The sequence below is a fragment of the Drosophila mojavensis genome, unplaced genomic scaffold, assembly GCF_018153725.1.
Source record: "Drosophila mojavensis isolate 15081-1352.22 unplaced genomic scaffold, ASM1815372v1 contig_231, whole genome shotgun sequence".
NCBI lineage: Eukaryota > Metazoa > Arthropoda > Insecta > Diptera > Drosophilidae > Drosophila > Drosophila mojavensis.
The window spans coordinates 5,697,284-5,710,951 of record NW_025318772.1 but is presented as its reverse complement, the minus strand read 5'-3'; the positions used below and the strand labels follow the sequence as shown (position 1 = coordinate 5,710,951).

General features: G+C 35.2%; 1 protein-coding gene across 18 annotated transcripts in view; it reads right to left on the bottom strand.

Moving 5' to 3' along the window:
• Positions 1–227: 227 nt before the first annotated feature.
• Positions 228–13,668, bottom strand: part of LOC6575077 (heterogeneous nuclear ribonucleoprotein R) — a 46,627-nt gene continuing 33,186 nt past the window's right edge. For 4 of the 18 annotated variants that reach the window (XM_015167824.3, XM_015167826.3, XM_015167829.3 and 1 more), the window contains 10 exons: positions 13,368–13,609; positions 12,031–12,166; positions 8,714–8,847; positions 8,522–8,650; positions 8,322–8,462; positions 8,137–8,243; positions 7,563–7,684; positions 5,850–6,121; positions 3,610–3,871; positions 228–406 (listed from right to left, as the gene is read on the bottom strand). In XM_015167824.3, coding sequence (XP_015023310.1) covers positions 231–406; positions 3,610–3,871; positions 5,850–6,121; positions 7,563–7,684; positions 8,137–8,243; positions 8,322–8,462; positions 8,522–8,650; positions 8,714–8,847; positions 12,031–12,166; positions 13,368–13,609 — 1,721 coding nt within the window. In that variant the 3' untranslated portion in view covers positions 228–230. Of the gene's footprint in view, positions 407–778; positions 1,722–3,609; positions 3,872–5,849; positions 6,122–7,562; positions 7,685–8,136; positions 8,244–8,321; positions 8,463–8,521; positions 8,651–8,713; positions 8,848–10,640; positions 10,777–12,030; positions 12,167–13,367; positions 13,610–13,668 lie in introns of those variants that run through there. The other 14 variants (XM_015167831.3, XM_015167822.3, XM_015167818.3 and 11 more) reach the window with 14 other exon arrangements.

Here is a 13,668-nt window from a genome sequence, read left to right as displayed (position 1 = left end):
GCTCTTCTTATATAGGACTTAATTTGCTACACGCTGCTTTAGATTGGAAAAGATAAAAGTCATATATACACATATATGCATATGTATATATGTATGCTGCGTTGCAGTAGCTGTAGTAGTAGTAGTAGTTCTTGTTGTTGTTGTTGGTGTGCCTTCTAAGTTCCGAGTGTGTGTTGTTGTTGTTGTTTTTTATTAACTGTAGTTGCCTGTCATTGTTGTTGTTGTTGTTTTTAACTCCATGCCGAAAACGTATCCATATACCACTGTTCACCATTTGTGCCTAAAGGTTGCTGTGGTAGCGGTAAACTGCCCCAACTGCCGCCATTTCCTATTAAACCGCTCTGGTAACGTCGCTTAACATCTGCCGGATTTTGGTGACCTCCATCGAACTTACGTTTACCGACTACTGCAGTTGGCCAACAGGAATGCATATGCGTTGTTGTTGTTGTTGTTGTTGTTGTATATGTTTGCGTTTGCGTGTGTGTTTGTTTGTTTTTGCATTTGGTGGGTGGTGTGTGGTGGGTGTGGAACGGATTTAAAAAGAGAAAAAAGAGAGAGTTAAAATTGGTTGTTAATACTACACAAATGGAACAGTTCTTTTTGCTATTGTTCGTTTTCGTGGTAAATATTTCGTTTATTTTTAAGAGAGTTTTTTTTTTTTTTTTTTTGGGTGGGCTATGGAGATCTGCGGGTATTTTTATGTTTTGTTATATTTAGTTATTTTTTATAACTTTTTGTTTTGTAAGAAATTAAAAATATAGAATATAATACACACACATATTTTTGCTTTTTTTATTTAGGTAGCTCATATTTTCTGCATACAATTACACAACAAAATGTAGAAAATCTCATTAATTAGACATAAACGTCGGGGACTTGGTTTTTTACACAAACATGACACAGATGTGAGTATGTGTGTGTGTGTGTGTGTGTGTGTGTGTGTGTGTGTGTATGTGTGTGTTTGTTTGTATGTGTGTTTGTGAGTGCAGGTGTCTAGTGTGTAGTGTAAGCGATTAATAGTGAGTGTATTTATGTGCGTGTGTGTATTTGTGAGGGGTAGTAGTGCACGTGTAGATAAAACATTGTACATGATATTATCGCTTATTAAACAACATGTAATTAAATGTGAGGATTTGTTAAGGGAGGACGACAATGTGTGTTAATCGAGTCGTTTTGGGGTTTCTTTTTCTTCTTCCAATCTTCAAATGGAGCGCTGTATCTCTTAAGAATTCTCTGGTGTCTTGTTCGCCTGTTTTTCGTTAGAAACTAATTTGGAATTTTGTGGTACATATATATATAGCGTTGATTATGGGATTAGCTTTAGCCTTTTCTTCATGATTTGATATTCTTGAATGTTAATTGAACTGATCTCTTTTTGGAAATGAAAATGAGAAATTTTGAGTGTACGTGTTGGTTTCTCAAAATAAGGATTTCTTAAAATCAGGCTTTTCGATGGGGGTGTGTGTGTGTGTGTGTGTATGTATTAATTTTATCATAATTTTTTTTTAGTTAGAGCTCCTCTTTTCGTTTTTCTTTTCGGTTCGAGATGACTTGGACTTGCGTGAATGCTTCTTGGATTTGTGTGATTTAATTTTGGTACTTGAGGAGCTCTGACGCTTCAGTTTCTTGCTCGGCGAACGACTTTTGTCGCTGCGCGCGGAACTGACGACCGAGGAGCTACGCTTAGTTGCCCTCCATGAATGTCTTGAGTGCAGATCCAGCTAGAAACAGATTTTAGATGTTTTTTTTTCTCTTTTTTTTTTTGTTTTTGATACAATTTTTTTTTGTGTAGTGTGTGTGTTGAGTCAAATATATATATTATAAATTTATATGATTGAATGAAGCCGTTCTAAGTAGAAAAAAAAAAAAAACAACCAAATTAAGCTTACCAAATGTGGATGGAGAATATAAAATGTGGGCGTTTATAAGTAAAGCGTGTAAAATAGTATGTTTAACTAAAGATGTTTGTATGCCACGCTTTTGCCTCGGCTAAAATGAACGATATGGGGCAAAAGCGTGCATTTTCTTGCTATGTATATGTAGCCATACAATATGTTTAACAAATTATATTTTGCATATGTAAAAAAAAAAAAGATGTGTTGGGTTGTGTTTATCGTTAAAACAGAATACACGAATCGATTAGTATTTGTTGTACAACAGAAAATTTAGATATATATATATTTATATATACAAGTATTTAACCAAATAAAAACATTTATATGTGAGTAAATAGATGTGTTGTGTTATTTATTTATAGATCGGTATAAATACACATATATGTATATATAATTATATAGAGGATATGGATACTAATATTGAATTTGAACTGTTTATTGATTAGCAAAGCATGAACTTAAACTTTATTAAACATACATAGATTTATACTCAAAATTTAGAAAAATATTGTGCCAACGCATCAAATATTTCATTATTATTTTTGTGTAACCAAAATATATAAAAAAAAAATTATATACACGTACGTCAATTTGATTGAAAGGATTTGATGTTGGGGAGCAATCATTGGGGGAGACAAGGGTGTATCTTCAACTCTCCACTGACTCCTAACAACACAGTTGATACCAGCAGTAGCAGGCAGTAGTAGTAGTAGTAGTAAAACAGGGGGAGATGGGCGGGCGGGCATGACAATATTTAAATACTAATCGATTCATAAACGTTTACACAGCATATGTACCTCAACATACATATGCATTCATATAATTTGTTATACTGGCTTTCCATATACATGTGCGTGAGAGCGTGTGAGTGTATTGTGTAGATGTGTGTGTGTGTGTGTGTATGTGCGTGTGTAGTGTATGTGTTTCGGTGTGTGTGTGTGTGTGTTGTTGCCACTTGCTGCTTTTGACCAAGTCAAAGCTAAGTGCATGCAAAAACTGTAGCATACATTTTAGCGCTGTTTAAATGATACAAAACTGATGAAAATTTCGTGACGAAAATCCAAAAGCAGCAAGAGTTTAAAAAGCTACATTAAGAAAATATATTTATAATATAAATATATATGATGTATGTAATAAATAGGACATTTAAAAGATATATATAAAAAGAGAATATTTAACAACTGGCTTTTGTTTTACAACATTGAAACACATTTACAAAATGCAAAATGAAAAAAAAAAAAACGATATAAATTATGGGTAAAAAAATCACGACATTTAGTGAACCTGGAAACGCTCCCATTTTAAGCTTCGTGGGTGGTTAAAACCACTCAAAATCATTGTGTGTGCGTGTGCGGGTGTGAATGTGTCTGTGGTGTGTGTGTTTGTGTGTAGGTGTGCTTATATATATATGTGTGTGTGTGTGTGTGTATTTATATGGGTTGGGTGGTAACATTTTACTTGGCTTTACTTATTAATTTATATGAATTTGTATTGTTATGCATTTGAGATTGTTGCTGTTGCTGTTTGATGGTGTTCGTGTTGGTGGTTGTTGTTGTTGCTGCTGCGACTGCTGCTGCTGCTGCAGTTGTTGCATTTGAACGTTGAACGTCTTGAGCATGTTTTTGGATTTTGGATTTTTTGGTTTGTCTTTTTGTTGTTGTTGCTGTTGTTTGGTTGGTTTTGTTTGTTTGTTTGTTGTGGTTGTTGAGCTCACCTGGTAAATTTTGTAGCGGCTTGACGTGCTGGGTGCCAGGAGCGCTGGGACGCATTGGTGCCACCCCACGGACCCCCCCGGTTGCTGCCGGCGCCCCCTGAACGGTGGCCGCCCCCCGATGAGCCGCCGCCGCCGCCTGTCCCACCGCCGCCACCGCCGCCGCCGCCTGTGGCACTGGCTGGGCCCCCAGACGACTGATGCTGCCACGCTGGCCAACGGCTCGTCCACGCGGGACTGTGATTCCATGCCCACGACCAGCTCCCTAATTATCATCATTGATTGCAATGGCATGCATGCATGTTTGTAGTGTGTGTGTGTGTGTGTGTGTGTGTGTGTGAGACAGAGTGTGCATGTTCGTGTTTGCGTATGCGTATGCGTGTGTGTGAGTGTGTTTCATTTCAATTGTTTTTGTATATTTATACATATTCCAGAGCGGGGCATTCCGTATGATTCCATATTCAGATATTCCAGGTTTTTGAGCGTTGATTGATTTGTTTTTGGTTGGAGTTCGAATTTTTTCAGTTTAACAGTATTTTTTTTTTTTTTTTATAATAATATAAATTGAGTGTAAGATATATATATATATAAAATATATATGGATCGCCAAGATAATGAATTTTGATCATATCAAATTATAATAAAATACAATTGGATTCAAAATTTTGACGTCGAATGCAGTTGCAAATTTCGAATTTAGTTTTTAGAGAGGAAAGACGGTTGGGCAAATCATTAAATAGCGGGTATTTTGGGTTGATAACAATTTTGTTGATTTGGTCGTTGGTTGTTTGTTTGGTTGTATTAATTTTAGGTTTTTAGGTTTTTGGTAGAGAATTTTTGTTTAGGAATTTTGTATAGTTTGACGAACATATATATAATTTTTTTTTTTTTTTTTTTTTTTTTGGTTTGCAAAGTTTTCAAATTTTGTTTGTTACCGAAAAACAAATGATTTGTTTTGTATATATAAGAGTATAACAAGAACATATATAAAAAGAAAAGAAAGAAAAGAAAAATCGAAATAAACGCGTTAGATTCTTGTATTTACATACAATAATAAAAGTATGTATATATTATTAATGTTTATATGAATTAAATATATTATGTATATGAAAATTACGTTTGATTGATAAGAAAAAATGCTAATATATATTTTAATATTTGTGTTGTTGTCTCTGGTGTATTGTCTGTGTACTGAGTATCGCTCGAATCGAGCAACAAATGCAAATTTTACTGCCTCTAAAATATAATTTAGGAATTGTATTCATAACAACAAATCACAGCGCAAGATTTTCGGTATCTATTAACGAATCGAGCTTAAGCTCTATCAAAATTTGTTTGTATGACTTTCTGTTGCTTGCGATGGACACAATATTCAAATTTTTACTAAATTTTCATAATTCAAAATATTAAATAATAAGCGTTAAGTAAAGCAATGGGCATTTCTTAAAAGTAGGCTACATATTTTTGTTTAATTTAGTTTTTTTTTTTTTTTTTTTTTTTTTAACTAAAGGCATTAAAACTAATTATATGAATTAAACAAATTTTAAAAAGCACGATGATTAACATAAAAATATAAATTAATAAGCATTGCGATAAATAAGCATTAAATGCAGTAAAGCACATTTCAGATAAAGCATAATAAGCGCAGGGAATTACAATTTAGTTGTGGTTCGATTTGTTAGTTTCCAGGACGTAAAGCAAAGCGTTGCATATTAAAGCATAATAATTTGTTTCCATTGCTCAAATATTGGCCAAAAGATGTCGTTAGGGTCTGTGAGCTGTTGTGGGTGGTGGTGTGGTGTGGTGTGTGCAGTGGCTGTGGATCGTGTTTTGTGTGTGTGGAATGATGTTGTGCTGCGCGGTGTAAATTGTTGTTGGGTCGTGTTTATGCAGTTGGCAGCATTGAGCATGCAAATTTTGACATTTGTAAACGAAAATAAAAAGTTGTCGAAATTAATTAATTTCCGTCTTACAACAAAATAGGCAATGAAGCTGAAAATCAAAACAAAATTAAACAATCGGCCTCACTGAGAGCTGAGGGCTGCTGGGTCAGCGGCTCGATATCGAGAAGTCAAATAAAGCCGAATAAATATCCAATTACATCCAAACTACATTACGTATTTTCAAAAACTCTACAGAAGTACAGTACAACAATTGTGTTTCTGTGTGCGTCGTGTGTGACTGTTGTTTGTTGCGACTACTGTAGCTGCGAGTCTGCGGCAAAGTAGGACAAAAACACGCACCATAATCACTGGCGAATTGGCTGAGCCACCTTGCTGGGATCTTGATGAGCGCTGTGAGGGGCTCAGCGGGATGGAACCGCCGCCCGAATTGTTTGACATGGCCACAGCACCGCCGTTGATGCCACCACCGGCAGCTCCATTGCCGCTGGCGGCGTTCGGATAATCATAATAGCTATATTCGCCTTCATAGGCACGATAAACGTCATCGTAGTACGTATCAGCACCGAAGCCAGGACGAAATTCTGAATAGCCAAAATAATCATAATCGTAGTCTAGAATTTCGCAAAACATGTGGATTTGTGGGAATAGGATTACGGTTAAAGGTTAATTACGGAACAATTCGTGTGTTACGAGGCGTTGTATGTGTGTGTTTGGCGTGTATCCGTGACATTGGAGAATGCGTGTATGTATGTATACGTAGTATGTTTGTATCGAATGGGGGAGAGAAGAGAGCCTGTCTTAGCTGCGCTTGACCAATTTGTAACTCGAATTAGGCGCGTTCTGAACGCTGAATGGGATGGATGGACGGTATGTTGGGTATGGCGGGCGTGGCAGACACACATACACATACAATATAGATGTTGTTGGTATAAGTAGATTGATGGCTTGGATTACTTACCGGTGATAAAACATCAAACAGTATACAGGGTGCTTAACATTCGCTACACAGAGAACACAATGGCAACGTTTAATTATGATAAACACAGCTATGAACAACGTTTAGAGGTTAAGTCTAACTATGTGTAGTGGTATTAGTAAGTTATAGTTGTTGTTGTCAGAGAGTACAGCATCTTGAAGATGTAGGAGAAGGAGAGCCGAAGATAAAGAAAAAAGTAAATAAATATATATATGTATATATATATATATATGGAATGAACGTATGACAACATCGAAAAGAATCAGGCATGCAAACAATGAAAATGAACAGAGAGAAAGAGAAAGAGGAAGAGCATTAACATACAAAACTTGCAAATATGAAATATTTACGTATAGCTGAGTGAAAACAAATGAGGTTATGTTCAATCAAAGTTTGGTTATGTGTGTGCGCAAATTGGTTAAATCAATATCTCAATTATCAATTGGTTAGTCTCAATCTAGCTGGATACTAGACTGCGGGTAGGTGCTAAGGCATTTTGTGTGTGTGAGAGTGTGTGTGTGTGTGTGTGTGTGTGTGTGTGTGTGTGTAGAAGTAGTAGTATAGAATAGTAGTAGAAGTATTTAGGGGCACGAGCGTACAAGTTAGTGGGCATCGCGCTTTCTAACCTTAAAATAACTAACTAAAATGAGAGAGACGATAAAAACGATAAAAGGTGTTGAATGAAAAACCAAATATTGGCATTGGATATGATAACTTAAAGATGTAAGCTGCAGGCCAATTAGATGTATCTGGCTAGTTTTAGTTCAACAACTTTAGTTGTTAGTTTTTCGCTGTGGCTTAGTAGAGCAAATACATTTATCTAAGATTTAACTAAATATAACCTATTAAATAAGGTACACTCAAAGATTACGCTCGTTTGTATTCGAATTACTACGAATCTAAAGTCAAATGTTCCTCCTGCGATCTTCCGATCTGTTTTTTTCTAGTTTTCTCTTATTTGGGAGCCACACACACATGTGCGGGGGCTCGTTAAGTATGTATACACTCAGATATTCTTGATATACTTGATGAGAATAATCGATTGGTTCACTTATTGGCGTATTTGCCCAACTTACCGTATTCACGGGGCATCGGTGTGCGGAGGGGCATACGCGCCCCTGGTAGGCGCACGGGTGTGATGGACATCATGCTGGGGTGTGTCGGCGACAGATTTCTGTATGGAGACAATGTTTCAAATCTTTACAAGTCAACCAATTTTAAAAGGGTTGGGGTTATTATTATTGTCATTATTATTATTATTTTTTGTTTTTTTTGTTTTGTTGTTGTCGTGTTGTGGTGGGTGGCAGTGAAGCAACGAACAAGTGGGATCACCCATTTGATCACAAGGCGATTGGCATTTCGCAATTGGCAATAAAAAGAAAGAAAATACAAAATTATATAAATTAAATGAATCACAAACGGATTCCATACAATGGACAATGGCGACTTGAAAAGCAAACATTTCATTTAAACTTCTTTTAGATGAACCAAAATCTCGAAGCCAATTGTAATTAAAATGAATAGATTTTTGAATTTTGCGCCAATTTCATGTTGTGCTAGACAAGGATTATTTTGGGTGTACGTGTACACATATATATATATGTATATACAAATGAGTGTGGACACCTAACGGGTCAATGTGGAACTTACCCAACGATTCCTGGACGCGCCTGCATCATTTGCATCATGCGTCGTTCGCGTGCGCGCAGTATTTCCTCCTTTTTCTTTTTGTCCGATGGTGGTTTGGCGAGTGAGACCTATTAAACAATATTGCAGTATAATGTATACATACATATACATTTTCATTTATAATTGTATTCAGTTATAGAACATACCTCAATATTTGAGGCGCCGACCTCCTTGCCATTAAGGCCACGCATAGCTTCGACGGCGCTATCACGATCCTCAAAATGTATAAAGGCATAGTCTTTTATCTTCTTGACGCGTTCCACTTTGCCATATTGCTCGAATTGTTCCTGCAAGAGATACACTTTCCAATTTTGCCCAGATTGAGATGATTGTATTTTTAACCAACCTTCAGTTTATCCTCTGTAACGTCTTGCGTTAGGTTTCGCACGTAGAGTACCTTAACCTTAGACATTGTTTGTTCATCCGGCTCCTCCTGTGGATCAGCCCAATCGACTATAATATCACATCCCCAGACCTGCGAGTATAATTATTGGTTTTAAAGGGATACACGGCGCCCTGGATCGGTTTTAATACTTACCTTAATTCTACCAGTGCCAAGTCTCCGTTTGGCCAATGAAGCCGCCTTGTGTGAATCGTATTCGAGAAAACAGAAGCCGCGGTTCTTTTTCTTGTCATCGGGCGAGCTATAGATGATTACCTCGTAGAGGCCAGCTACGAATTTTGTTATGGATTACAAGGATTATAAAGGAAAATGTGGTAATTATTAGTATGATTTTTGAATAGTACAAATTGTCATTTAATTAAATGCACAACTACGGAATAGATTAGTTTCACACACACACACACAAATATATATATAGAGATTGAGAGAGAGAAATACAACAAAAAAGTATTTGTATTTTTGTGTGTGTGAATGGCTGAGTGTATCTATGTAAATGTGTGTGTGTGTGTGTGTCGGTGTATTAATGGCATTAAGAACCGCACTTTAAATTAAATTGAAATTAATGTATTAAATAAATAACAGAAATGCACAACATTTTACATGACAAGCGGAGGCTGTGCATGGTAAAATAATGCAAATTTCTGAGCTCTTCAATATTAAGTTAATCGTATCGTTTACACTCGGTAAAGGTGATTTTGAAAACCAATGCCAACAGATTCTTTGCTGATTTTTGTTTTTAAATATTTTTGAAAAAGTAAATGCGCTAAGCTAAACGAATTCGATGTGTATATTTTCGCATAATCATATACGTATATAGAAAGATATAGACACAGAGAGAGAGAGAGAGAGAGAGAGAGAGAGAGAGAGAGAGACAGTAGTGTATAAGTAGTTTGAAATGAACACACTTAGAGAGGCTTTTATAAGAAAAACGAAAAAATAACTGGAATACCGTTGGTTGATGTTGCTTCTGTTTTTTTTTTTTTTTTTTTTTTTGCTTTTTACGAGTTGCAAAAAAAAAATTAAGTTAAAATTGATATATATATTTATATAAGGAGTTATTGTAGAGCACACACTGAGCTTGAGTATTTCTTTTGTAGGTAAAACAAAAACAGTAACAGGATAGTATACACTGAGAAAGACACAGATATAGTAAGAAACACACGTATATATATTATATATAGTATATATATTGATTTTGATTTAGAATTTGAATTGAGTTTCCATCGAATTGCAGAGTTTGATAGAGAAAGATAGAGTAAAATGAGTTTGGGGTGGGGGATTAACACGTTTACAGTAAGTGTTTTCTCCAGTCATTACCATAGTTATATGATTGGCCAGAACAGAGATCTATATATACGAATTGTATTTGTATTTGCCTAACCAAATTAATATGGAGGTTGGTTGTTTGTGTGCGCGATTAATAATTTTATATGTTGTTTCTGCTCTAAATCAAAAATTTACGCGATTCTGATGCTTTCAAAAATATTCAAAAATGTTTGTTTGTTTTGGCAAATTGTTTAGCTACAGGTTTTCAATGTCAGCAAATCGGGCACATTTAGTGGAATTAAATTAATACAAATCATAATTAAAGTGTAACAATTAATTTTTTGTTGTATTTGCTAGATAGATAGATAGATAGAAAAATAGATAGAGAGAGAGAGAGACATAGAGGGGGAGAGATAGTAGAGTTAAATAAGCTAAACCGTATCACAGTTTGGCTCATTGGGCATTTCCTTTTTAATGGGATTGTGTGTGTGGCATGATTATTCAAATTTTGAAGAATTTTTAAAAGCGAAAATTGCAAAACAAAAATCCAATTAGTACTTTGTTGCTGCTGCAGCTATTTTCAATTCTGGCTGTCTGCAAGTATCGCCCCTAAAAAGTTGGATGCCTTACGCTTACTTTTACCAATTCGCTGGGGGGTGTTGGTTGGGTTTTATTTATTTGTATGAAAGTTTTTGGTTGGAGGGTTTTTTATTTTATTTTATTTTTTTTTTTTTTTGTGGTTTAGCTGATTTCATTTGTTTGGTTTTTTGTTTTTGTTTTGTTTTGGATCACTTACGTGCATGTTTAGAAAATTCCTCAATTAATTCGTCACGATCTCTATTTTTAGGTATATTGCCGACAAATAGCCGGTGATTGTTAAATGATATCGTAACACCAATCTTTTTGCCTTTCCGAATTTCAAAATCATTTAGCTGCAATTGTTCAAAAGTTCACACAAAACAAAAGAAAATTTTGATTTGCTATGAAAAATTTGTATCCATTGGTACTGCGATTTTTTGGGGATTTCGATTTGGTTTTTTTTTTTTTTTTTAGTTTCTGGGTGAAAAATTATGGTTGTTTCGTGGGTGTTTCAGTGTGAGTGTGTGTGTGTGTGTGTGTGTATAGGATGTGCGTGATGACTTAAAAAATTTGTAAGATCTAGACTTAGGCTTAAGAATTTGTAGATTAAGTTCTTAGTTGGTTATTCGTGCCAAATAAAAAAGAATTTATAAAAGTATTCGATTAGGATTTAGCTAATAATTTGTTTGCTGTGATTTTACATGTATTCATTTGCTGTTTCACTACCGAGAGTTGTTCATCAGAAGTCATCTGTTGCGAGTTTTCGGCTGTCAAATCTTACCTTTCGGAAACATACACAATACACAATTCAATAATTTTGACACCAATTGCAGATGACCTAACAATCACAACCTTCGAAAAGAATAAACACCTCTATTAGAGTCCTATGTTATAGGGTATACAACTTAAAACCATTTACGAAAAGAATATGCAATGCATAATTTTTGAATAATTTTTAAACATTTTTTTTGTTTCGTTTTGCATTTTGGTTTTCGTACGCAAAGTTAATGACTGGAGATAATATATTTAGTATAAAAGAAATGCTTTTATATCGTTATTGAAGCGTATTATGGGCGTGTCTGTAGCTGTATTATTGGGTGAGTGAGTGAAGTGTGTGTAAATATATATATATATGAATGATCTGCTGGTTCGGTGCATCAATAATGGAATCTGATATTATTGTCGTGGTCGCATTTGAAAAGAGCCTCGGACGCTTTTTCAAATATTGTTTGAATTCATGAACTTGTACTGCATATGTTGGTAATGGTAATGGAATGGCAGGTGGTGGTGGTGGTGGTGGTTGGATGGCAATGGACATGGTTGGATGTGAAATGATATGATAAAACAATAAAACTTAAATTAATCAAAAGATAATACCCTGCGGAGAAGTTACACCCTGACCTATGCTACAATACAGAAATGCCTGCCTGTTCAATTAGCCAATTCAGTTTTAATGAGCCAATTGGATTTTTGTTTTAACAATTTAAAGCCGATTTGTTCGTATAGCTTTAGAAAAAGGCGCTTTTGGGAAAGAAAGAGAAGCGACCTTTCGTAAAGCTACATAGTTGAAAATTTTAAATAGCTGTTTTAATTTCGTTTCAATTTACCTGTAAGTTTACCAAATTCCTCTAAAATTTCATCTTTGCCTTTTGACTTGGGTATATTGCCTACGAAAAGGCGCAGATTCGGTACGCTTATATTTATTTTCAGACACTTGCCGGGTTTTATTTCGTGATTATCGAGCTAAATTGTGGGGGGGAAGGTAAAACGATTTTTAATACCAATTCAATGTTAATTATAATAAATAAAAATTTAAATCATAATTTAATAACTGAGTAATAATTTTGTATAAGAACTCAAAATGGGGTAAAGGTCGGAGGGGTTGGTCAGGTTTGGTTGGTTGGTTGGTTCGGGGCATTGTTTGGTCGGAGCTTTTCAAATCAAAATTAAATATTTTTTAATGTATAAGAATTTTGCATTACCAATTTCGAAATGTTTTGCAGAGATTTTTTCATTTTCGTTGCGGCATTTTGAAATATTATTATAAAATTAGTTAGTAAAAAGTTTGTTAGTTGTAGTTTCTTTTTTATAATGAAAGCTCTGTAGAATTCTGGATTGTTAGTATAGTAGAGGACATGCTCGGCTTGTGTATAATTTTTTTGTTTTCAATAAAACCAGACAATGAAAACGTACCCCTACAAAGTTGAGAGTCAAGTCATTATATATAAGCTACGATTCGTATATGCTAGAGCTACAAATTCACTAATGGTTAAGAAAAATTTAAAAAGAACTAAAGAAACTTAAGTCAAAAGTCGGGAGAGAGGTTTCATAGTTGTTTGCAGTTCAAATATTATGTATCGCAGAGAGAACTCTTTTCAAATTTGGCAAATTTGTTCTTTTTCGATATCTAGTGCTAAGTTGTAAAATTATGTATATATATATGTTTATAGTCTATATAAAGATAGGACATGCATACATAACAAGTTACAGATATATAGAATAGGCAGAGCATAAAAGAGCGTTAGCGATTAAGATGAAGGCAGGACTATAGACAATAGCGATTAAAGTAGCAACAATAAAGTTTCATCATTTTGGTTTGTTTTGTCTCAAAGCGCCGAATCGGGATAATTCAGGTTGTTGTTTTCTTTGGAGTTGTTGTTCTTGTAGTTGGAATTTCAATCGTACGAATTTGTGCTTAGAACTAAAAGTTTTCAATTGTTGAATTTGGGTCAAGCGGCTGTGTTGAGGACCAAAACGTTTTTCGTTTTTCTTTTTACCTACTATACAAAAATTTTGATAAATATATATATGTATATATAGATATGTATATTGTTTGAAACACAAAGCGCTTTATGGACGGACGGTGTTCTTGCTGTTGTGTTGGGTCGAGGGGGTGGGAAAACATTTGGATATGTACTGATATACTCAAGGTGGGATTAAATACCTGTCGGACAGCATTAACGGCCGCCTCGCGATTTGTGAATGTGACAAATGCGTAACCACGATTTGTGCCAGTCATGGGGTCCATCATTAGCCTAAGGTCCCAAATGGTGCCGCAGTTCTCGAACAACGGTATTAGCTCATCCTCAAACATATCCTTGGGTATTTTACCACAGAACACCTCGCAGCCATTGCCGGGCACATTGCCCTCCCAGTTGGGTGGCGGCCCGCCGTATTTGCGTTGTCCTGCATTAGACGATGACGATATTATAATTGCAATCGATGAATGGCATTATGACATTGTA